Source organism: Oncorhynchus clarkii, chromosome 33 (assembly GCF_045791955.1).
Source record: "Oncorhynchus clarkii lewisi isolate Uvic-CL-2024 chromosome 33, UVic_Ocla_1.0, whole genome shotgun sequence".
Classification (NCBI taxonomy): Eukaryota; Metazoa; Chordata; class Actinopteri; order Salmoniformes; family Salmonidae; genus Oncorhynchus; species Oncorhynchus clarkii.
The window spans coordinates 5,982,162-6,008,346 of NC_092179.1; the positions used below are offsets into that span (position 1 = coordinate 5,982,162).

General features: G+C 41.7%; 1 protein-coding gene across 1 annotated transcript in view; it reads right to left on the reverse strand.

Annotated features, from left to right (window-relative positions):
- The window catches only part of LOC139393240 (protein phosphatase 1H-like), a 51,905-nt gene that overhangs the window by 22,680 nt on the left and 3,040 nt on the right, over window positions 1–26,185 (reverse strand). The window contains exons 2-3 of the mRNA XM_071141709.1: window positions 6,546–6,714; window positions 3,074–3,430 (exon numbers count right to left, since the gene is read on the reverse strand). Of these exons, the coding sequence (XP_070997810.1) occupies window positions 3,074–3,430; window positions 6,546–6,714 (526 nt within the window). The remainder of the gene's footprint in view (window positions 1–3,073; window positions 3,431–6,545; window positions 6,715–26,185) is intronic.

The window sequence follows — 26,185 nt, forward strand, 5'->3', positions numbered from 1 at the left end:
GATATGCAACAATAAATAGATCCTTTCAAACTCTGTGGGGGTTGGAAGTAGAGGTCGACCGATTAATCGGAATGGCCGATTAATCAGGGCCGATTTCAAGTTTTCATAACAATCGGAAATCGGTATTTTTGGGCACCGATATGCAGATTTGTATTTTATTTTAATTATTTTTTATACCTTTATTTAACTAGGCAAGTCAGTTAAGAACTCATTCTTATTTTCAATGACGGTCTAGGAACGGTGGGTTAACTGCCTCTTTCAGGGGCAGAACGACAGAGTTTCACCTTGTCAGCTCGGGGGATCCAATCTTGCAACCTTACAGTTAACTAGTCCAACGCAATAACGACCTGCCTCTCTCGTTGCACTCCACAAGGAGACTGCCTCTTACGTGAATGCAGTAAGCTAAGGTAAGTTGCTAGCTAGCATTAAACTTATCTTATAAAAAACAATCAATCATAATCACTAGTTAACTAGTACACATGGTTGATGATATTACTAGATATTATCTAGCGTGTCCTGCGTTCCATATAATCTGACTGAGCATACAAGCATACAAGTATCTGACTGAGCGGTGGTTGGCAGAAGCAGGCGCGTAAACATGAATTCAAACAGCACTTTTGTGCGTTTTGCCAGCAGCTCTTCGTTGTGTGTCGAGCATTGCGCTCTTTATGACTTCAAGCCTATCAACTCCCGAGATGAGACTGGTGTAACCGAAGTGAAATGGCTAGCTAGTTAGCGTGTGCTAATAGTGTTTCAAATGTCACTCGCTCTGAGCCTTCTAGTAGTTGTTCCCCTTGCTCTGCATGGGTAATGCTGCTTCGATGGTGGCTGTTGTCATTGTGTTGCTGATTCGAGCCCAGGGAGAAGCGAGGAGAGGAACGGAAGCTATATTGTTACACTGGCAATACTAAAGTGCCTATAAGAACATCCATTAGTCAAAGGTTAATGAAATACAAATGGTATAGAGGGAAATAGTCCTATAATTCCTATAATAACTACAACCTAAAACTTTTTACCTGGGAATATTGAAGACTTGTGTTAAAAGGAACCACCAGCTTTCATATGTTCTCATGTTCTGAGCAAGGAACTGAAACGTTAGCTTTCTTACATAGCACATATTGCACTTTTACTTTCTTCTCCAACACTTTGTTTTTGCATTATTTAAACCAAATTGAACATTTTTCACTATTTATTTGAGGCTAAATTTATTTTATTGATGTATTATATTAAGTTAAAATAAGTGGTCATTCTGTATTGTTGTGATTGTCATTATTACAAATACATTTGAAAAAATTGGCCGATTAATCCGTATTGGCTTTTTTGGCCCCCCAATAATCGGTATCGGTATCGGCGGTGAAAAATCATAATTGGTCGACCTCCAGTTGGAAGACAGTTTAAGTCGGTATGAGTTTTAAAAAAAACAGCCAACGCATACAGTAAGGTCAGCCGGAGTAAGCCTACCAGTGTACTCAGTCTAGAGAAAGGATATGTTCATATATTCATCTCCCATACTACTGTACTATACATCCTTTCTGCCCTGATGGATAGTTTAACTGAGCCCTGCAGCTGTAATGCTCTTTAAAGGTTACAGTATCTTGCTCCTGGGTGATTGAGCCTCAGGCTCTTCAAAATGCAGGCAGTTTCACTGGCCTTAGCCTTACTAAATGTTAGGGGAACATGAGATGGGATAAGCTTGAGTAAGGCAGATTAAATTTACATGGGAAGAAGCTCAGGGTGGGAGACTTGAGAGCATCCTATATTAACTTATATTGCCACCTAGAGGCCATATACAGTATACCATTTCTGAGCGATGAGGAGCGTTGAGTCTGAATATAAAAAATACTATGAGTAAAGCCTAGCTTTACTATGAGGAAGCTGCCTAGCTGCCTAAAAAACAGCTGTTGGTAACTGACTGTAATCAGGGCTGGGTAAAAATTACAAAATACAATGACAAAATACCATTAAGATCAATGTCTCAAAATAAACTACAAAATACTGGTATTTTAAAATCTATTTAATAAAAAAATTAGGCAGCGTTGTGGACGGGAGCTGACGTGTGTCTAGAAATAGGGGTGGGGACAGGTAAATGTCACATGACAGGTAAATAACTATATACAAAACAAATCTACAACATTATCACGTCATGAAAAACATTAAAAATGAAGGCAACACGAAAAATAGCACACAGGAATGTATACAAAGGACATGGGTAAAAGATACTCTATCAGAGTTGCGTGCGTAAAAGACAGACTATGCACTGGTGCGTAAAATAAATTGTATAAAAACAAACAGAAAGCACACCGTGGCGATAATCAGAAACTCAGCAGAGCAAGGAATTACACAAAAGTGGTCAGTATAGGAAAAACGATGTATACTAGAAAAAACTGTTCAGCTCTAGTTGTTTGTTTAATCCGTAACGGTTACAGAAACGTCTTACTTGCTAGGACTGTGATATGTTGTTGTTTATCTACCTTAGTTGAATGTACTCTGGATAAGAGTGTCTGCTAAATGAACAAAATGTAAATGTTAAAATAAACATACTTCTATTGGCCGCGTTTCAGGCGGAGCTCACTAGTGTAATTCTGTGTGATTATTTAGGTATTTAGTAAATAAATAATTATGCCAATTTGTGTATTTCTGATTCAACTAGGGTTCATGCAGATAACCAAGTACTTACGACAATCAGAATGAGACCGATCGAGGTGACGATTAATAATTGACTGCTATTGATACAAAAGATCTTCAGATCTTTAAGAGAGTGGATTCAGGAGATAACAGCTCTATATAAATGAATGCTTCCGTGGTGCCCCAGGTTATTAATGGTTTAATTGTTGCAAGGTTTAATTCAATCATGTAATAAATTAAACGTTAGGTAAAGAAATGGGTGAAGATGGTGGTGGGATGACGGGTCGGGGCTGAGGTGGAAGGGAGAGGTCTGTGAGGAAAAATACCTACAAGGCACATCTAACCAGGACAGAGGCAACATCTCCGCAACTCTGATATTCTCCCTCAAACAATAGCGTCTCACTGAGATGCACACAACGCAACAACAACAGCCATGGCAGATACTCACCATTTCCTTGAAGGCGTTCTCCATGGCTCCCATCACCAGGCTATCGTGCTGGATCTTCTTCTCTGTGAAGAACCTCTGTGGTGGAGGGGTGCAGGGGGAGCTGGGGGCGCCAGCGGCTCCACGGAGTGACGCGGCCCGAGTCAGGGTGGCCCGGTGGATCCCGGGGGTCATGTGGTGGTTAGACTCCTCACCGAAGATGGTGGGCGGTAAAACGGCATGGTTCCTTAGGACCTCGAGGACAGACTGGAGATGCTCGACGATGTGGTGTTGGAGGAGCTTGGAGGCTGCTACTGCAGCCCCGGAGCCGGCGTGGCCGTCAAACAATGCCCAGTAGTAGAATACCAGACTCTCTGAGTCCTGTAGGGGTGTGTGTGTGTGGGTGGGAGGACAATATAAATATGTTTGCTTAGATATAGAATAGAATGGATACTTTGTAGTCTGTTTTTCAATAGCATTGATTTGCTATCAGAAAAATAAATACAAAATGTAACCTTTATTTAACTAGGCAAGTCAATTACAGTGATGGCCTACACTGGCCAAACCCGGACGACGCTGGGCCAATTGTGCGCCACCCTATGGGACTCCCAATCACGGACGGTTATGATACAGCCTGGATTCAAACCAGGGTGTATGTAGTGATGCGATGCAGTGCTTTAGACAGTGTCTTAGACCACTGTGACACTCAGGAGGCTATTGTGTGTTTAATTTCATCAAATATTTTCCTGGAGGTGGCAAGGCATATCAGATTAATATGCTTAATCTAATTTAAACTGATTATTTTCATGGTGTTTAATCACAGTTCATCCTTCATTCGGGAGGATTACTAAATGGGTAATCAAACTACCGTAGTTATAACTGGCCAACTGTTGCTTTAATACAGTATGTACAAAATCTATCGTGCCAGTCAATGTAGTACCAGGCCCATGTGTTTCTGGCCAAGAGCCAAACCTGTCTGTTTGGCCCTAGAAGGATCAGTGTATACACATTAAACTCTACATAATAAACCATCCCCACTCATTCACCCACACTAGTGTTTCAATGGACTTGCCTGCTATTATTAGATATATCAGCACAGCTTCTCAGAGAACCAAGTAATCAAATGGGAGAGAAAGAGTTGCTTGAATGACAAATTACCCCTGTTGAACATTCAGTACATAAGGGTTCTTGAGTTCTGCTCTCTCGCTTTGTGTGTGTGTGTGTGTGTGTGTGTGTGTGTGTACTGTGGGTTTGCAACAAGCCCCATTCAACAGCTGCGAAAAAAAGGTGAGGCAATTATATCAGAGTAGAGACAATTATGGCATCAAACAACTGGAGGTTACATGTGTACCCTGCTGCTTCAAATACAAAAGCATTGAAACTATGGCAGAAAAGATGAAGGGAATGTATTGTATGAGTGGATAAGAGCAATGAAAAACAAAGCTGAAATGTTGGTGTTAAGACATTTCGGCTTGTTTTGTAATTTTGTAGGAGTCATGTAACAAGCTCGCTCTATAAGACAGCAATACTGGAGTAACGCATCATGACTCACTCTGACTAATCACATGTGTACGCTACAGAGGTCAAACCAATCACTGAGCAGCGCTGTGATGTGCCTGCTGGCACTGGATGAGTGACAGTCACCCCCGGCCTGCTCAGGGCAATAGGCAACACAGGAAGCAGTAGACCAGAGACCACTGACATCGTCTCTAGACAAGGTATAGGATTCTGAGAAAAAGAAAGGCCAGTGGATGTGCATGGCCTATTGGTTAAATCTCAACAGTATCATAGATTAAGGGAAAGAGACAACTGTGTCTATGTGCTTACGCATAGATAGAGAGAATGTGTGGGAGAGAGAGAGAGAGAGTGTCACGCCCTGACCTTAGAGAGCCTTTTTATTTCTCTATTTGGTTAGGTCAGGGTGTGATTAGGGTGGGCATTCTAGGTCTTCTGTTTCTATGTTGGTGTGTTTGATTCCCAAGATATTAGTTGTCAGTTTCCTTTTGAGTTTTGTGGGATCTTGTCTTTGTTTGTTGCTTTATGCACGACTAGCTTTACGTTCGGTTTGTGTTCATTGTTTTTTTCCCAGTGTTACGTTTTTCAAATAAAGAGAGAATGTATGCCTACCACGCTGCACCTTGGTCTCCTTCTAACAACGGACGTAATAGAGTGTGTGTGTGTGTGTGTACACTGCATTCGGAAAGTATTCAGACCTCTTGACTTTTTCAATATTTTGTTACGTTACAGCCTTATTTTAAAATTGACTAAATTGTTTCCCCCCCTCAATCTACACACAATGCCCCATAATGACAAAGCAAAAAATGTTTTTTAGAAATGTCACATTTACATAAGTATTCAGACCCTTTACGCAGTACTTCAGTACTTTGTAATCGCTGCCAAAGGTGCTTCAACAATCTCAAGTCTTCTTGGATATGACGCTACAAGCTTGGCACACCTGTATTTGGGGAGTTTCTCAAATTCTTATCTGCAAATCCTCTCAAGCTCTGTCAGCTTGGATGGGGAGCGTCACAGCACAGCTATTTTCAGGTCTTTCCAAAGACGCTTGATCGTGGTTCAAGTCCGGGCTCTGGCTGGGCCACTCAAGGACATTAAGAGACTTGTCCCGAAGCCACTCCTGCATTGCCTTGGCTTTGTGCTTAGGGTCTTTGGCTGTTGGAAGGTGAACCTTTGGCCCAGTCTTAGGTTCTGAGCACTCTGGAGCAAGTTTTCATCAAGGATCTCGCTGTACTATGCTCATCTTTCCCTCGATTCTGACTAGTCTCAGAGTCCTTGTCGCTGAAAAACATCCCCTAAGCATAATGCTGCAGCCACCATGCTTCACAGTAGGGTTGGTGAAGACGTGGCGCTTGGCATTCAGGCCAAAGAGTTCAATCTTGGTTTCATCAGACCAGAGAATCTTGTTTCTCATGGTGATGAGAGTATTTAGGTGCCTTTTGGCAAACTCCAAGCAGGCTGTCATGTGCCTTTTACTGATGAGTTGCTTCTGTCTGACCACTCTACCATAAAGGCCTGATTGGTGGAGTGCTGCAGAGATTGTTGTCCTTCTGGAAGGTTCTCCAATCTCCACAGAGGAACTCTGGAGCTCTGTCAGAGTGACCATCGGGTTCTTGATCACCTCCCTGACCAAGGCCCTTCTCTAGAAACATCTTAAGGATGATCAATGGAAACAGTAGGTGCCAGAGCTCAGGTTTGAGTCTCATAGCAAAGGCCCTAAATACTTATGCAAATAAGGTATCTGTTTAAAAAAAATATGTACATTTGCAAAATTTTTAAAAACCTGTTTTGGTTTTGTCATTATGGGGTATTGTGTGTCGATTAATGGGGGCATTTTTTAATTTATTCAATTTTAGAATACGGCTGTTACGTAACAAAATGTGGAAAAAGTCATTGGGGTCTGACTACTTTCCGAATGCACTGTACATGTATGGGCACCCATGTGTGTGTGTGCCTGTGTGTGTTTGCCTCTGTCTCTCACAGCGCTGTTCTCCTTCAACCCCAGGCCTTCTCCGTTGGGCAGCGAGGATCTTCTCTTGGCGGTGGGGGTCTTAATGGGGGTGGTGGAGTCTCCTGGTCTCTTTCTCACCACCACCACCTCACAACACGCCTGGTCCTCATTCAGGGAACTCTTACCTGCGTTGATCACCCTGGAGGAGAGGGGAGCACATACCAAACACACAGGATTAGCTACTTACATTCTTAGAAATAAGGGTAAGGGGTCATTCTATTTGATTTTAATCACTTTTTGACCGCACCCCATTTGATTTGAACATGCGAGGAAATGGTCAGAAAGTTACATTTTTTAACTGAATGCCAAAACATTAAGGATATAGAGGTGCTCAAAGTTGAACCATTTTGCATACCCCACCCTACCATTAGACAGATTGACTTTGCTATAATTTAAAAGCTTACATACAGTGTTTTCAAACAATTGAATAATTTATTGAAAAAAAAAGGGTTTTAATAAACATGCCATTTTTAAACCTTTAACATCAATTATCAAAAAACGCTTCAACTCCAATTTTTTTCACCCTACGGTTAGGCTACAAATAGTTCCCTGGGCCCAGTTTTCCAAAGAATTAAGTTTTCTGATTTGGATTTCAGGAATCGAATAGGATTAAGTGCATATAAATAGAATGAATAGAATGTAAGTCCCAATTATAGTTCCATTCTATTCATTGTATTTCTATGCATTTAATCCTATCCATGTGCCAAAATTTGATTAGATAACATTTTAAAGACTGGGCCCTGAGGTACAAAAAGATCAAAATACACATCATGTATCTTCAGAGGCACACAATGATCTCACATGGTTCTGTTTGGTACCTTTTTGGGTACTTGTATGGATAATCTAGTATAACTGGTTCATTTCTGTGACCAATATTTTTAATACAAAAATGGAACAATCACACTCCAAGGTGAAGGTACATTTCTGTTTCCCAGGGTACAAACATATTTTGTGAACCCTCAATACCCACCATAAAGTACAATGAGGACTTTATTCCACTTAAAAGGAACTAACGGCTTTGTCACTGTGGCGGTATCTTAAAAGGCAAATATGTATTTCCCAGCATGCTCTATATAAAGTCGATTTTTGTTGTTGTTGAATATCTGTGCTTTTGCATATACATTGATTGATTGATTGATTAATCTTATGCTACACAAAGATAAATAACATATATTTTTCTAAACTAATCCAATCAGTTAGTTGGATATTTTGCACCAGTTACTGAAATAGTTCCAGTTTAAATGGCTTAGGTACTATCCTGTATATTTCTAACGCTGGCAGACATACAAATTCCAACTGTTGGATAGCCTAACTCTGGCTGGAGTCCAATAGGAATTACACATAACTTTGTTAGCAGTATAATGTGACTTGCAGGTAGGGTAACTACTTACAAGCCTGATATGACCTGTAAACCATGAGTTTCAGGCCACTGAATTAGGGTAAATCTAGGCCTCAAAATAAGGCCTTATGCGCTATGTAATTTGTCATAAAGAGTTACATCTGAATGATGTTTGCCTAGGAACTCACTTGGTGAAGGCCACAGGACTGAAAATGAACGAATTAAGAACCTTCACAAAAAACAGTCATGAGTGGTAATTAACAATTCACTTAAAAAGGAAAGGCACACTGGGAAATTATTTTGGAGGCGTGGCTTTCAGTCAGTTATTTTTAGCCAACCGTTAGTGGAAGTGTTGTACCAGTTTAAGTGGGCTGTGGTAGAGTGGTCACAGGTACATTTTTGCCATTTACAATAAATAAATGGCTCTTTCACTGTGGTGGTACCTTACAAAGGCTAAATGTACCTATTATAAAGGCATTCTTCTGTACCTGTGGCCTATATGTAAGAAAGGTCAAATCTGAAGTATTATGTACCTATAACTAAAGGTACAAAGGTGTATCTTACATGGTACCACTACAGTGACTAGTGTTTGTACCCCTTTAAGAACAAATTTAAACCTTTGTTTCTAGTAGTGTAGCAGGAAAAAAAAATTAACTGGTCTTGCAAAAGCATCCAGAAGAAGTTACAGCCGTACAGGCAACAAATGATAAACATGAGGGCGCAAACGCACAGCTCTGACTCATATTTCCCCTATAAGGAGATACCATCTAAGGGTTTTTTCATGAATTTTCATCCTTTTACCTTAGCACATTTAATTTCAACTATGATGGTGATACAATATTGATTACAATTATCATCATGAATATTAAGGCTATACGCACTACATGTTACACACTTAGACACTCAACCATGCAAATTGGCGGGGTTATTATTTATTTGGACAGCACGCATTATAGTCTTACTCTTATACAGACATCGTACACACTCTCACTAAATCACATCCAATATCATTCACTTCAACTTACTCAGATTTACTACACACAATATTTTGTCTCACTTTTCTAACATCTGTGGCATTGGCTCACAGGCAAACAGGCAAGAGAATAAAACATATATTGCTAGAACCTATTTCTTGAATTCTAAATATCAGACATTTGAAAGCTCTAGTTGACATAATACCTCTGATGGCAGTAACTTTACAAGCACTAATTATGGTCAATTTAGACTGAGAATAGTATCTAGTTATGATAAGGGGTGAAATAAGTATAGCCAGTTATAATTGTAATGGTTTATCAGATTATAAAAAAAGATGATCAGTCTTTACGTGGCTAAAAGAAAAGGAATATAACATATACTGTTTACAGGAAACTTATTCTACATCCTTAGATGAAGTTGCGTGGAAAAAGGAATGGGGTGGTGAAATAATTTTCTGTCATGAACAAAGGAACTCAAAAGGTGTGATATTAATTAACATACATTTTGATCTGAATGTGCAAATAGTTAGGAATGATCTTTTTGAATATGAAAGTCAATGAAAAAGAGATTTGGCTCATTAATCTATAGGGTCAAAATCAGGATGACCCATACTTCTTCGAACAGTTAGGGGTGTACTCACTTTTGTTGCCAGCGGTTTAGACATGAATTAACTCTTGTAACTACCAATCCCGGATCCGGGAGCGTAATCATCAACTGACACTAATTAGCATAACGCTGTGTGTTGAGTTATTTTGAGGGGACAGCAAATTTACACTGTTATACAAGCTGTACACTCACTACTTTACATTGTAGCAAAGTGTCATTTCTTCAGTGTCACATGAAAAGATATACTCAAATATTTACAAAAATGTGAAGGGGTGTACTCACTTTTGTGATATACTGTATATATATATATATATATGTGTGTGAATTTGACCAAATACTTTTGGTTCCCTAAAATGGGGGAATATGGATGGAAATACCTCAAATTAAAGCCGACAGTCTGCACTTATAGTTATAGTCATTGTATAATTTCAAATCCAAAGTGCTGGGGTAGAAAGCCAAAACAACAACAAAAAACTGTCACTGTTCAAATACTTTTGAACCTCACTGTAGCACCAGTCTGTGGGTGTCTGCTCTGCAAATGTAGCAGCATCACCCATACTCAATATCTACTGCTCAGAGCAGAAACCTTGTTTCTGAAACCTTGTGTGTGAGTGTGTGTGTGTGTGTGTGTGTGTGTGTGTGTGTGTGTGTGTGTGTGTGTGTGTGTGTGTGTGTGTGTGTGTGTGTGTGTGTGTGTGTGTCTTTGTGTGTGTGAAAATCACCCAAGGGTCAGACAGAGCGAGAGAGATAGTGTCACCTCTGTCAGTCAAACACTTCTCTCCTCTTCACTGATAGCTCAATGAGTCTCAGGGATGCTAGGCCACAATGTGATTACTCTAGTGGCTGTTCTCCAAGGATTGTGTGAGGTTATGATTGAGAAAACAGCCAGAAGGCCACAAGGAGAAAAACAATGGTATGGAGTAGTCTGGATGAACCCCACAGTTTCTTCCAGATCAGACAGTCAAAGTGTCAGATTACTCATTACTGCCGATTACCAGCCCTCCTCCCATTACATAATTTAGCAGACGCTCTTGTCCAAATCAATTTACAATCAGTGCATTAAACTAAGGTTGATTAAAAGGACATCACAATAGCGTAAAATTATCCTACTATACTTGTAGAAATGAAATGCTACTGTAAACTTAATATTAGTATTTAACAGTAGTTGACTGTAATTACATGGGATTGGTGCAAGCAGGTTGGCTATTAGGCATTTGTATATTACAGAATATTTGGTTTTACTATCACTTGCAGTTATAGAGGCCTAAACAAAAGCTCCCAAACTGGCTATGATTACAGAGCAAACCACTCAACTTAAAGGTTTAAACCTTGCTGACATTTCGATCTGTCCCCTATAACCATACAAAAGTGTTAGGGCACTGCTACTATATATAATTAAAATTGGTACATGATTCTTACTAATGGTTGCAACAAATAGCGGCACTTACAAGGCATGCCTCGAAATCGGTTAATGAGCCAGCAACTCTTTACCCTCCCACAAAATGTGTCCACTGTGCACCGTAATTTACAGAATGCTGCAGTAAATAATACAGTACTTTGTTAAATAGTAATGTAATAAAATTACAGCAATTGATAACAGTGAATATGTAATCATATATTACAGCATACCAATAATATGTGGTGCTTTATATCACTTGCACTTGTAAAGGTCTTAACAAAGGCTTCTAAAGTGTCAGGGACTAAACACTCAACCATTTATTGTTACATTTCCGTTAAATTGGTACAACACTCTCACTAACAGCGCAACAAATATAGCCCCTCACAAGGCACGCCTCAAAACATATTAATGAGACAGAAACAACAATATCATCCACCCACTAATGTTCAAAATGTTTTTGGCACTCCAAAAAATACCGTTTGGTACTATATTCTGTGTGGTGCTATTGAGTTACAGCAAATTACTGGCAGCACAGTAGCCAGTAAATCACAGTAGATTTAGAGAAAAAGCTTTTCAGATACCAAAAATACAGCATGGTACTGTAGTCTGTGGGGTAGTGCTGAATTACAGTAAATTACTGGCAGCACAGTAGCCAGGAAGTTACTGTAGATTTACAGATCAAAGATTTTAGATTTAAAAAATATGGTATTGCACTGTATTCTGTGGGGTACAGCAGTCACACTAATGGGTACAACAAATATAGCCTCATACAAAGCACGCCTCAAAATATGTTACAGAGGAGTAGCGAAATGCCAATGGTTTCTACTGACAATTGAGATGTACAAACTACGGCATAAGGGGGAAACAAGCGAATAAGAGGCAATCCGTAATTTTGATTAAGACATTAATGAACGAGCTAGGACAGACGGAGTCAATATAACTATTTGTTCAGCACTTTTGAAATGTACAGGGACAGAATTCAGAACATTGGCCAATCTTATTCTCCCTGTACATTAAGTCAAAAATGTAGGATAACTAAAAAGGGCATATGTGACTGACCGGCTCAAATTAGTCTTATGTAGCAACATTTGAAATGTTTTTTGGTTGTTGTTGCATTGGATAAAAGTAGAGACTCCGAGCTACAAAATCGTATATCATACACTGCATTTTTGAGGAACAATGGGAAAGTAATTCTGCTTTGAAAGTTGATAAACTTGTAAACGCACTTTTGAGAAAAGGGCATTTTAATGTTTTGGTACCTACTAGAGAGCTCTCCTTTGTCAACACCCATTCAGCATAGTTCACACCCTCTTAAGCCAGCTCCACCCATCTCTTTAAGGATTCACATGTGAGGTCATGTGCTAAACAGTGAGTAGTGTAGCAAAGATTAAGACTAAAAGTGGTTGTAGTCTACAATAAGGAAAAATTCCAGGCAAACAGAAAGTGTCCAGATGAAAATATTTTCTAAATATTAGATGACACTTACCCAGACACACTTGTCTAAATTGATGGGTCATGTGAATGAAACACTATAACCCCCAGCCACATCCAGTCGTGGAAAAAGTACTAAATTGTCGTACTTGAGTAAAAGTATAAATAATTTCAAATTCCTTATATAAAACCAGACGGTAGAGTTTTTTGTTATTTTTATTGATGGATAGCCAGGGGCACACTCCAACACTCAGACATAATTTACAAACAAAGCATTTGTGTTTAGTGAGTCTGCCAGATCAGATGCAGTAGGGATGACCAGGGATGTTCTCTTGATAAGTGTGTGAATTTGACAATTTTCTTGTCAAAATGTATACGAGTACTTTTGGGTGTAAGGGAAAATGTATGGAGTAAAAAGTACATCATTTTCTTTCAGAATGCAGTAAAAGTTGCCAAAAGTATAAATAGTAAAGTAATTTACCGATACCCCCCCCAAAAAAATAAGTAGTACTTTACACCACTTCCCAAATGCCTTCTGTCGTGGAATTTCCTGTATTACCAAATCATGAGGGAGCAAACCACACACAAGTCAGAGTTATATCATAAAGTCCATATTTAATTATATGAGCTTCACCATAGCCCTGTTTGACTCTGTTTGACAAATATCTCACATAAGCATTATTATGTAAATAAAACATCTTATTTATCAATGTTATCTAACTAATTCTGATTCGTCTATCACAATTCACACCAAACATTAGCATACTTTATATACGGTTACACACGCACCTATCACAGTATTCCATACATAAGTTAAGGCCATGCAACCTGAGTTGAAAGCTGAGTGAGGTACACATGTACAATACATAAACAGATGCATGTTCCATATACAATACCTTTCAGAAGTTTGGGGTCACTTAGAAATGTCCTTGTTGTCCATGAAAACATACATGAAATTAGTTGCAAAACGAATAGGAAATATAGTCAAGACGTTGATGTTAGGAATATTATGAATAAATGACTAAACAATATTCTCATTTTAAATGAATCTGTAACTAAGTAAACTTATACTCTGTTTTATTATATCTGATTAACAATATGAGCTCATAAGAAGGGATTGTGTGACACGGACAAGGAGTAATTAAAGTTAATGAACACCATTCCAACTAGGCAGAGAGGAATGGGTTGTGGATTAAGTAAGCAGATAAGGTAGTTAAAATATGGTTGAACCGACGAAACTTAGCTCTGGGGTGTTTTAGATAAGGCAGTGAGTGCATTCCTAGGTTTTCTGTTAATTAGAACTGTCAGCTAAGTGGTGATCAATAATGGTGAGGGGTCAAGAGTTAATTCAGTTATGTTGTGTGTCCTCTGTGTGTGTGTTAGTGAGTTGGAAGGAACTTTTAAACTCACTTAATTCTAGGTCGGGAGGAGGGGATTCATTCTATAAGCAATGAAATGACGTCATGTTATTGTATATAAACTGTTGCTCGTGGTAACGTGCAGCGCACTCCGAGAATAAATTATATTATCTATTATTGATAAGACTGGTCTCCGGCTATTTTATGCAAACAAGAATCTTACAAATTCTCATAAAATAGATTAAGGGAATTCAATTAATGAAAACATATTGGAATAACTAAATTACAGTAACAATTGGTCCTACGAGCAGATTCCACAAACTTGCCTCTGTCATCCGAAGGGAGAGCCGAAAGCCGTGCACGGACGGGCCTGGACTCGTTATTTCAAGACCTGGCCTCTGAATTCAGGTTTAAAAGAACAGGCCGGTATTAGATCTAAGGGCGACAGAGAAGGTGACGGAATCGAACCGGCATTGCTTTTCCCAGTCTACAGGACGACGGTAAATAGTCTTTATTCTCGAATTTGGGAGGAATGATGAAAGTTATCTTGGATTTGTTGTTCTAAAAAGGTTTAGAATTGATAAATAATAGTAGCTTCGCTATTCCAAACAGATGTGTTGGGTTACTTGTATGACCAATATACAAGGATTGTGTGTGACAGGTCTGAAATTACCTGTGGTAAGGTGCACTACCGTAAATAAAATAGAACTTAATAGATCCTGGTTTTGCACGTTTTAATAGCTTGTTTGGTTCAAATTGATAGAAGGGATAAATTGAACGTTTTTAATAGATTGTTTAGGTTAAATTAATAGACTATTTCATTCAGTTTAAAATAATAACGAAGTGAATTGTGATACAAGACGATGTCTGTTCATTAAATGATCTGTTTGAATAATGTATTGGGAATAGAGTCGTAATTAAAATGCTGAATCAAAGACGAGACAGTTACTTAAATCTAATGAATTCTAAATAATAATGAAGAGACAATTGCGATAGATTTGTGCCCATCGAAATGTTCTTATAAATTACCTTCTTGTGACTCTCTAACCCGGATCCGGGAGCGTAATCATCGCCTCAAACTAATTAGCATAACGCAGCGGACATAAATCTTCCTAGAAAATCTTCCTATTCATGAAAATCACAAATGAAATATATTGAGACACAGCTTAGCCTTTTGTTAATCACACTGTTATCTCAGATTTTCAAAATATGCTTTACAGCCAACGCTAGACAAGCATTTGTGTAAGTTTATCATGGCATAATGCTATGCTGGGCTCTGCTGGCAGCAGGCAACATTTTCACGAAAATAAGAAAAGCAATCCAATTAAATCATTTACCTTTGAAGAACTTCGGATGTTTTCACTCAGGAGACTCCCAGTTAGATAGCAAATGTTCCTTTTTTCCAAAAATAATATTTTTGTAGGCGAAATAGCTCCGTTTGTTCTTCACATTTGGATGAGAAATCGACCGGAAAATGCGGTCCCTACAACGCCAAACTTTTTTCCAAATTAGCTCCATAATATCGACATAAACATGGCAAACGTTGTTTAGAATCAATCCTCAAGGTGTTTATCCCATATCTATTTGATAATATATCCGTCGGGACAATTAGTTTCTCATAAGAAGCGATTGGAAAAATGGCTACCTCAGTACTTTACGCAAGATTTTCTGCGGGAGCCATCATGTGACCACTTTGTAACGATTTTCTTGGTGAGAAGGAGAGTCGGACCAAAATGCGGCGTGTCTATTGCAATCCATGTTTAATGAAGTAATACACTAAACACAAACACTATCAAAACAATAAACTTAACGAAAACCGAAACAGCCTATACTTGTGTAACCTAACACAGAACAATGACATCAGGACACTAAGGACAATCACCCACGACAAACTCAAAGAATATGGCTGCCTAAATATGGTTCCCAATCAGAGACAACGATAAACACCTGCCTCTGATTGAGAACCACTTCAGACAGCCATAGACTTAGCTAGAACACCCCACTAGCTACAATCCCCATACATACACACCACATACAAAAACCCATGCCACACCCTGGCCTGACCAAATAAATAAAGATAAACACAAAATACTTTGACCAGGGTGTGACAGAACCCCCCCCCTAAGGTGCGGACTCCCGAACGCACCTCAAAACAATAGGGAGGGTCCGGGTGGGCGTCTGTCCATGGTGGCGGCTCTGGCGCGGGACGTGGACCCCACTCAATCAATGTTTTAGTCCCTTCTCCTCGCGTCCCTGGATAGTCCACCCTCGCCGCCGACCATGGCCTAGTAGTCCTCACCCAGAACCCCACTGGACTGAGGAGCAGATCGGGACTGAGGGGCAGCTCGGGACTGAGGCAGCTCGGGACTGAGGGGAAGCTCAGGAGTGAGAGGAAGCTCAGGAGTGAGAGGAAGCTCAGGCAGGTTGATGAATCTACCAGATCCTGGCCGACTGGCAGATCTGGCAGATCCTGGCCGACTGGCAGATCTGGAAGATCCTGGCCGACTGGCAGATCTGGAAGATCCTGGCCGACTGGCAGATCTGGAAGATCCTGGCCGACTGGCAGATCTGGAAGATCCTGGCCGACTGGCAGATCTGGAAGATCCTGGCCGACTGGCAGATCTGGAAGATCCTGGCCGACTGGCAGATCTGGAAGATCCTGGCCGACTGGCAGATCTGGAAGATCCTGGCCGACTGGCAGATCTGGAAGATCCTGGCCGACTGGCAGATCTGGAAGATCCTGGCCGACTGGCAGATCTGGAAGATCCTGGCCGACTGGCAGATCTGGAAGATCCTGGCCGACTGGCAGATCTGGAAGATCCTGGCCGACTGGCAGATCTGGAAGAGTCTGGCCGACTGGCAGATCTGGAAGAGTCTGGCCGACTGGCAGATCTGGAAGAGTCTGGTCGACTGGCAGATCTGGAAGAGTCTGGTCGACTGGCAGATCTGGAAGAGTCTGGTCGACTGGCAGATCTGGAAGAGTCTGGTCGACTGGCAGATCTGGAAGAGTCTGGTCGACTGGCAGATCTGGAAGAGTCTGGTCGACTGGCAGATCTGGAAGAGTCTGGTCGACTGGCAGATCTGGAAGAGTCTGGTCGACTGGCAGATCTGGAAGAGTCTGGTCGACTGGCAGATCTGGAAGAGTCTGGTCGACTGGCAGATCTGGAAGAGTCTGGTCGACTGGCAGATCTGGAAGAGTCTGGTCGACTGGCAGATCTGGAAGAGTCTGGTCGACTGGCAGATCTGGAAGAGTCTGGTCGACTGGCAGATCTGGAAGAGTCTGGTCGACTGGCAGATCTGGAAGAGTCTGGTCGACTGGCAGATCTGGTCGACTGGCAGATCTGGTCGACTGGCAGATCTGGAAGAGTCTGGTCGACTGGCAGATCTGGAAGAGTCTGGTCGACTGGCAGATCTGGAAGAGTCTGGTCGACTGGCAGATCTGGAAGAGTCTGGTCGACTGGCAGATCTGGAAGAGTCTGGTCGACTGGCAGATCTGGAAGAGTCTGGTCGACTGGCTGCTCCATGCTGACTGGCAGCTCTGGCTGCTCCATGCTGACTGACAGCTCTGGCTGCTCCATGCTGACTGGCAGCTCTGGCTGCTCCATGCTGACTGGCTGCTCCATGCTGACTGGCTGCTCCATGCTGACTGGCGGCCCTGGCTGCTCCATGCTGACTGGCGGCCCTGGCTGCTCCATGCTGACTGGCGGCCCTGGCTGCTCCATGCTGACTGGCGGCCCTGGCTGCTCCATGCTAACTGGCGGCCCTGGCTGCTCCATGCTAACTGGCAGCTCTGGCTGCTCCATGCTAACTTGCAGCTCTGGCGGCTCCTTGCAGACTGGCAGCTTTGGCGGCATCCTGCAGACTGGCAGCTCTGGCGGCTCCTTGCAGACTGGCAGCTCCTTGCAGACTGGCAGCTCTATGCAGACTGGCAGCTCTATGCAGACTGGCAGCTCCATGCAGACTGGCAGCTCTATGCTAACTGGCAGCTCTATGCTAACTGGCAGCTCTATGCTAACTGGCAGCTCTATGCTAACTGGCAGCTCTATGCTAACTGGCAGTTCTGAACAGGCGGGAGACTCCGGCAGCGCTGTAGAGAAGGAAGGCTCTAACAGCGCTAAACAGGCGGGAGACTCCGACAGCGCTGGAGAGGAGGAGGGCTCCGACAGCGCTGGACAGGCGAGGCGCACTGTAGGCCTGATGCGTGGTGCTGGCACTGGTGGTACTGTGCCGAGAACACGCACAGGAAGCCTGGTGCGGGGAGCTGCTACCGGAGGGCTGGGGTGTGGAGGTGGCACAGGATGGGTTAGACCGTGAAGGCGTACTGGAGATCTTGAGAGCGGTGCTGGCACAGGACGTGCAAGGCTAGGGAGGTGCACAGGAGGCCTGGTACGTGAGACTGGCACCATCTTCACCAGCCGACTAACACGCACCTCAGGACGAGTATGGAGCGCTGACCCAGGTGCCATCAAATCCCCGACACGCTCCGTCGGGCGAATTCCATGTTTAAAACACCAACACAGCAACTCCCTCATTTCTCTCTCCTCCAATTTCCCCATTAACTCCTTCACAGTCTCTGTTTCGCTCACCTCCAATTTCCCCATTAACTCCTTCACAGTCTCTGTTTCGCTCACCTCCAACACCGGCTCTGGTCTCCTCCTTGGCTCCTCACGATAAACAGGGAGAGTTGGCTCAGGTCTGGCTCCTGACTCTGCCACACTCTCCCTGAGCCCCCCCCCAAGAAATTTTTGGGGCTGACTATGGGGCCTCCGTCCGCGCCGCCTTGCTTGCTTCGCAAACTCCATTCTCCTATATCCTTCCGCGCACTGCTCCATCGAATCCCAGGCGGGCTCCGGCACTCTCCCTGGGTCGACCGCCCACCTGTCTATCTCCTCCCAAGAAGTATAGTCCATACTGTACTCCACTTTGGGCTGTTCTTGCCTGTTGACACGCTGCTTGGTCCCTTTGTGGTGGGTGATTCTGTAACGGTTTTCTTGATGCGAAGGAGAGTCGGACCAAAATGCGGCGTGTCTATTGCAATCCATGTTTAATGAAGTAATACACTAAACACAAACACTATCAAAACAATAAACTTAACGAAAACCGAAACAGCCTATACTTGTGTAACCTAACACAGAACAATGACATCAGGACACTAAGGACAATCACCCACGACAAACTCAAAGAATATGGCTGCCTAAATATGGTTCCCAATCAGAGACAACGATAAACACCTGCCTCTGATTGAGAACCACTTCAGACAGCCATAGACTTAGCTAGAACACCCCACTAGCTACAATCCCCATACATACACACCACATACAAAAACCCATGCCACACCCTGGCCTGACCAAATAAATAAAGATAAACACAAAATACTTTGACCAGGGTGTGACACACTTGCTCAATGTGGTCCCTTGCGGCTATTCTTCAACATAAATGCGTAAAGATACGAATGAGCTTACGCTTTCTACGTATTCCCCAGCATTGTCACAATGCTGGGGAATACGTAGAAAGCGTAAGCTCATTCGTAGCCCATTCACAGCCATATAAGGAGTCATTGGCGTGAAGCGGTTTCAAAAAATGCGGCACTTCCTGATTGGATTTTTATCTGGGTTTCGCCTGTAACATCAGTTCTGTTGCACTCACAGACAATATCTTTGCAGTTTTGGAAACGTTAGAGTGTTTTCTATCCAAAGCTGTCAAGTATATGCATAGTCGAGCATCTTGTCGTGACAAAATATCCCGTTTAAAACGGGAACGTTTTTTATCCAAAAATGAAATACCGCCCCCAGAGTTTCAAGAAGTTAAAGTAGATAAGACACTTGACAGAGAATTGGTACAGGATTGATATGAATGGATGCCCAAGGGAGAATTGGACACGTGGAGAATGAAAAGGGCGCTCCTACATGATGATGTCAGACATAAGGATAATTTACTAATCTAAGTCATTGTTTAGAGCAGGCAAGGTTGTTACCTGGGCAGAGCCAGGTATCAAAGGGGGGATGGGTAAGTTGTGGTCTAGCATAGGATGTGGCCTACTGGATAATAAACTAATAAAAACATTTTTTAGCTAACAAGTAGGTATAGAAGTTAAAGATAGAACAAATGAGAAACTGTTTGTTAACCCAACCTGTATGTCCAAGATTTTATGCACTACAGGTGAATTACAGGTGAAGTCACTCAATCCAGTCCCTGAGGCCTGTTGGGGGAACCATACCAAGGACTCCTGGTGACAGCTAGCTGAAAGAGCTACCCGGATTCATATCACACTGTGAGAGGATAAGACACACTGACACTGTCGAACAATCACAGTGTTCGAGAGGAGAACTGGAATTAACAGAATTCCGGGGGCCATCTCTCGAATGAAGATGTCCTTTTCCCGTCATTCCATCCCTGTGTTTGTTCATAGAAGTGAAAGTGTGTCTGGCTTTAGCTGATGATGTGTTCTCTGGGAGAGGGTGGGGCTTTATAGGTGGGCTGGCCATCCTGAGCTGTCTGGTTGTGGGAGCCTTATTCCTGGTACACCATGAACCCCGAGAAGGCCAGAGGGTAATATTGACAGGTAGTTAGACAATGAGGATTTAGTATTAACCAAGCATAAGAGATCACTTGATCTGGATATACAGGAAGTGAGAGTGAGACTGGGAAGGATGTCTCAGAGGAGTTCTATGTAGACCAAATGGGGCCTCTGACTTCTTGGCAGTTCAGGACTAAGAGCAGCTATTATGGAAGACATCTATGCAAGTCCCTGTGTAGTTCATGGAAACAGGTTATAGCTCACATCATGTGAGAGGGCTACATAAATCTACATACCCAGTATGGAAGAAGATGGAGTGTAGTGAAAGTAAGGGTTTCAGTTGATAATCTAGCGCATTCTGGGTAGAAAAAGTTAGAGCAGATAATTGCTCTATAGTCAGCAGAATACAAGCAGAGTCCCCTTGACAAAGCAGATACTGACTGTGGAGTTGTCCAGAGCCAAGAGCCGGTGTGGATAGTTCAGATGAAAGATCTTAAGGAAGTAATTGAGATGGAAACTGGTTATGGGGATTCTAACCTCTGGTTAGAGTGGATTAAATATACGGCCAGATCAGTAGCTAAAGAAGAATGCTATGCTTGTGTCACAGCAAAACCTCAGTTGACAACCATCCCTTTTCCATTAAATGGAATTAATTCACCTAAGGGAATGGCCTGTATGGTAAAGCTATTCATGGAAGCAGGAAAGCCAGATAATAACAGTTATATGGATTTGCACTATTTATATCCACATGTTCCTCTGAAATCTAAGCTTCCTCCTTTCACAGAGGCAAGGGGAGACTGTTTACTGTTTGATTCAGTATAGTACCTCTGGGAAATATGTGGGGGAAATCAGTACCTGCAATAGGACAGATAATGTTACTTCTGATGCGATAAATGAGTGATTTGGCAGGCTGGTTGAGTTCTGGGGATTTCAGTAAGATAAGGAGGCCCAGGGCTGACATCTGGTGGTTGTGTGGGGGAATGACGTTATGGCAGAGTATTACTGGCTAATTGGACTGGTACATTTGAGAATGCCTTTCACACTCACATCATGACATAAAGTTGACCAAACGGGAGAAAATAAGTACTCCGCCTCCGTGGTTCCACGGGGGGTGCCAGACGAGTTCAAAGCTAGAAATCAGATCTTGGCAGGATTAGAGTCAAGTATTTTTTGGTGGTCCACTCTCAATGAGAACGTGGATTGGATCAATTATATCTATTAAAATCCACAGTGCTTCATCAATTATATCAGAGATGTAATGAATGGCTTGGCAGAATAGAACAGTCTTGGATATGTTTACAGGCTGAAAAGGGTGGAAGTGTATGGAGGTAGATTGGAAGCCGATGACACAGCACCGGATGGATCAGTTGCCTATGCCTTGGCTGGTTTACACACCCTGGCTCACGAGTTGGCAGTGAACTCAGGGGTGGATACTTCTCTGACTAATTGGGTTGACAGTGTGTTTTGGAAGATGGAAAAATGTTATGATTACTGTGTTATGGGCTACCTTCACCTGTGTGACTGTGTTAGTTTTGTGTGGATGTGTTTTGATTCCGTGTGCGAAAGTTCTCATTTCCAGGACTCTGGAGAAATCAATGACACTTCAGATGGTGAAATATGGACCCATTCTAAGCTCTGACCAGTGGAATGATGAATGCATGGCTCCGGACATAATAGAAGAATCCGGATCCTTTCACTCGCGAGGAGACCATATTTGATGTTTAGGGAATTTAGATGGTTTCTTGTTTCAATGTATAGACTGTTTTTTCATGAAGATTGTAATAGAAAATCCTAATAAGTAGAGTTAAGATTCTGATGTCGGTTAGAACAGTCATTGAAGTTGATTGTGTGTACATACATGTATTGGTTTGTCTAACAGTTGTAGGTTGTAAAATAATGATTTTCAATTGCGATAATAATTGTGTCCTTGTAACTTTTCTTTCGTCAAAGAATCCTCCACTTGCCACAATTACAGCCTTGCAGACGTTTGGCATTCTAGTTGTCAATTTGTTTAGGTAATCTGAGGACATTTCAACACATGCTTCCTGAAGCACCTGCCACAAGTTGGATTTGATGGGCATGTCTTACTAACATACGGTCAAGCTGCTCCCACAACAACTCAATATGGTTGAGATTTGGTGACTGTGCTGTCCAGTCCAGAATACCAGCTGACTACTTCTTCCCTAAATAGTTATTGCATAGTTTCGAGCTGTGCTTTTGGTCATTGTCCTGTTGTAGGAGGAAATTGGCTCCAATTAAGCGCCGTCCACAGGGTATGGCATGGCGTTGCAAAATGGAGTGATAGCCTTCCTTCTTCAAGATCCCTTTAACCCTGTACAAATCTCCCACTTTACCAGCACCAAAGCACCCCCAGACCAACACACTGCCTCCACCATGCTTGACAGATGGCGTCAAGCACTACTACAGCATCTGTTCATTTTTTCTGCATCTTGTGTTCGGATCTTCTCTGTGATCTCAAACTTAGATTTGTCTGACCATAACACTTTTTTTCTTATCTTCCTCTGTCCAGTGTCTGTGTTCTTTTGCACATCTTAATCTTTTATTTTTATTGGCCAGCCTGAGATATGGTTTGTGCTGTTCTGTGAAGGGGGTAGTACACAGCGTTGTACAAGATTTTCAGTTTCTTGGCAATTTCTCGCATGGAATAGCCTTCATTTCTCAGAACAAGAATAGACTGACGAGTTTCAGAAGTTAGTTATTTGTTTCTGGCCATTTTGAGCCTGTAATCGAACCCACAAATGCTGACGCTCCAGATACTCAACTAGTCTAAAGAAGGCCAGTTTTACTGCTTCTTTAAATCAGAACAACAGATTTCAGCTATGCTAACATAACTGCAAAAGGGTTTTCTAATGATCAATTAGCCTTTTAAAAGGATAAACTTGGATTAGCTAACACAACGTGCCATTTGAACACAGGAGTGATGGTTGTTTATAATGGCCCTCTATACGCCTATGTAGATATTCCATTAAAAATCTGCCGTTTCCAGCTACAATAGTCATTTACAACATTAACAATGTTTACACTGTATTTCTGATTCTTTCGGAAAGTCGGAAGTTTACGTACACCTTAGCCAAATACATTTAAACTCAATTTTTCACAATTCCTGACATTCAATCCTAATAATAATTCCCTGTCTTAGGTCAGTTAGGATCACCACTATATATTAAGAATGTGAAATGTCAGAATAATAGTAGAGAGAATTATTTATTTAATATTTTATTTCTTTCATCACATTCCCAGTGGGTCAGAAGAATTTGGTAGCATTGCCTTTAAATTGTTGAACTTGGGTCAAACGTTTCGGGAAGCCTTCCACAAGCTTCCCACAATTATTTGGGTGAATTAGGTCCCATTCCTACTGACAGAGCTGGTGTAACTGAGTCAGCTTTGTAGGCCTCCTTGCTCCCACACGCTTTTTTGAGGTAAGGGCTTTGTGATGGTCACTCCAATACCTTGACTTTGCTGTCCTTAAAACCTCTTGAAGCTGGCGGGCACTATTTTTATTTTTGGAAAAATAACGTTCACAAAGTAAACTGCCTATTTCTCAGGACCAGATGCTAGAATATGCATATAATTGACAGCTTAGGATAGAAAACACTAAAGTTTCCAAAACTGTAAAAATATTGTCTGTGAGTATAACAGAACTGATATTGCAAGCAAAAGCCTGAGAAAAATCCAATCAGGAAGTGACTCTTATTTTGAAACCCCTGTCTTTCTATGCATCCCTATTGCCCATTGAAAGGGATATCAACCAGATTCCTTTTTCTGTGGCTTCCTTAAGGTGTCTACAGCCTTTAGACGTAGTTTCAGGCCTTTATTTTGAAGAATGAGCGTAAACGTCCACAATGCGTAAGTGGTCTGTTGTTGGCTCTCAGTGTGATTTTTGCGCAAAACAGAGAGGTAGCCATTTTTCCTCCCGGTCCTAGTGAAAAGCCAACTGTCCCGGTTGATATATTATCGAATAGATATTTGAAAAACACCTTGAGTATTGATTATAAAAAACGTTTGCCATGTTTCTGTCGATATTATGGATATAATTTGGAATTTTTGTCTGCGTTGTCGTGACCGCTATTTCCGGTGGATTCAAGGCATAACGCATCAAACTAACGGAGGTATTTGGATATAACAAAATATCTTTATGGAACAAAAGGAACATTTGCTGTCTAACTGGGAGTCTCGTAAGTGAAAACATCCACAGCTCATCACAGGTAAACGATTAATTTGATTGCTTTTCTGATTTTCGTGACCAAGTTACCTGCCGCTAGGTGTACATAATGTTTTGCTGTATATCGATAAACTTACACAAATGCTTGTATTGTTTGCTGTAAAGCATAATTTCAAAATCTGAGGCGACAGGGTGATTAACAAAAGGCTAAGCTGTGTTTCGCTATATTTCACTTGTGATTTCATGAATATTTTCTTGTAAGATTATTTGACCGTTGCGCTATGCTATTTAGCGTAGTTGATGACAATTATCCCGGATCCGGGATGGGTGGTTCCAAGAGTTAAAGCCCTTTTGCCACAATTTTGGAAGTATGCTTGGGGTCATTGTCCATTCGGAAGACCCATTTAACTTGCTTCAATATATACACATAATTTTCAAACCTCATGATGCCATCTTTTTTGTGAAGTGCACCAGTCCCTCCTGCAGCAAAGCACCGCCACAACATGATGCTGCTACCCCCGTGCTTCACGTTTGGGATGGTGTTCTTCGGCTTGCAAGCCTCTCCCGTTGTCCTCTAAACATAATGATTGTCATTATGCCCAAACAGTTCTATTTTTGTTTCATCAGACCAGAGGACATTTCTCTAAAAAGTACGATTTTGTCCCCATGTGCAGTTGCAAACCGTAGTCTGGCTTTTGTATGCGGATTTGGAGCAGTGGCATCTTCCTTGCTGAGTGGCCTTTCAGGTTATGTCGATATAGGACTCGTTTTACTGTGGATGTAGATACGTTTGTACCCGTTTCCTCCAGAATCTTCACAAGGTCCTTTCTGTTGTTCTGGGATTGATTTGCACTTTTCGCACCAGAGTATGTTCATCTCTAGGAGACAGAACGCGTCTCCTTCCTGAGCGGTATGACAGCTGAGTGGTCCCATGGTGTTTATAGTTACGTACTATTGTTTGAACAGATGAACGTGGTACCTTCAGGCATTTGGAAATTGCTCCCAAGGATGAACCAGACTTGTGGAGGTCCACAATTTTTTTCGGAGGTCTTGGCTGATTTCTTTAGATTTTCCCATGATGTCAAGCAAAGAGGCACTTAGTTTGTAGGTAGACCTTGAAATACTTCCAAAGGTACACCTCCAATTGACTCAAATGATGTCAATTAGCCTACCAGAAGATTCTAAAGCCATGACATAATTTTCTGGAATTTTCCAAGCTGTTAAAGGCAGAGTCAACTTAGTGTATGTGAACCTCTGACCCAATGGAATTGTGATACAGTGAATTATAAGTGAAATAATCTATCACTTGTGTCATACACAAAGTAGATGTCCTAACAGACTTGCCAAAACTATAGTTTGTTAAGAAGACATTTGTGGAGTGGTTGAAAAATTTGTTTTAATGACTCCAACCTAAGTGTATGTAAACTTCCGACTTCAACTGTATATATATATATATAACTCTCCATGGTTCTAAATCAATAGATGTTTCGTAGTCTGAAAATTTCAGGAAACATGAACTTGCTTGACCATTCTATAGGTCATGTAACTGTTTGCTACATGCATGGTTGGTGTATTTCACCAACTATGCTCTCCAGTTTTGTGATGAAACAAAGGTGTGGTTGAATTTATTCTGCAACTGTGTCTTCTTCTTGTCTTTTTTTATTTAACTAGGCAAGTCATTTAAGAACAAATTCAAATTTACAATGACAGCCTACCCCGGCCAAACCCAGACAACGTTCTGCTAATTGTGCGCCGCCCTAAGGGACTCCCAATCACGGCCAGATGTGATACAGCCTGGATTC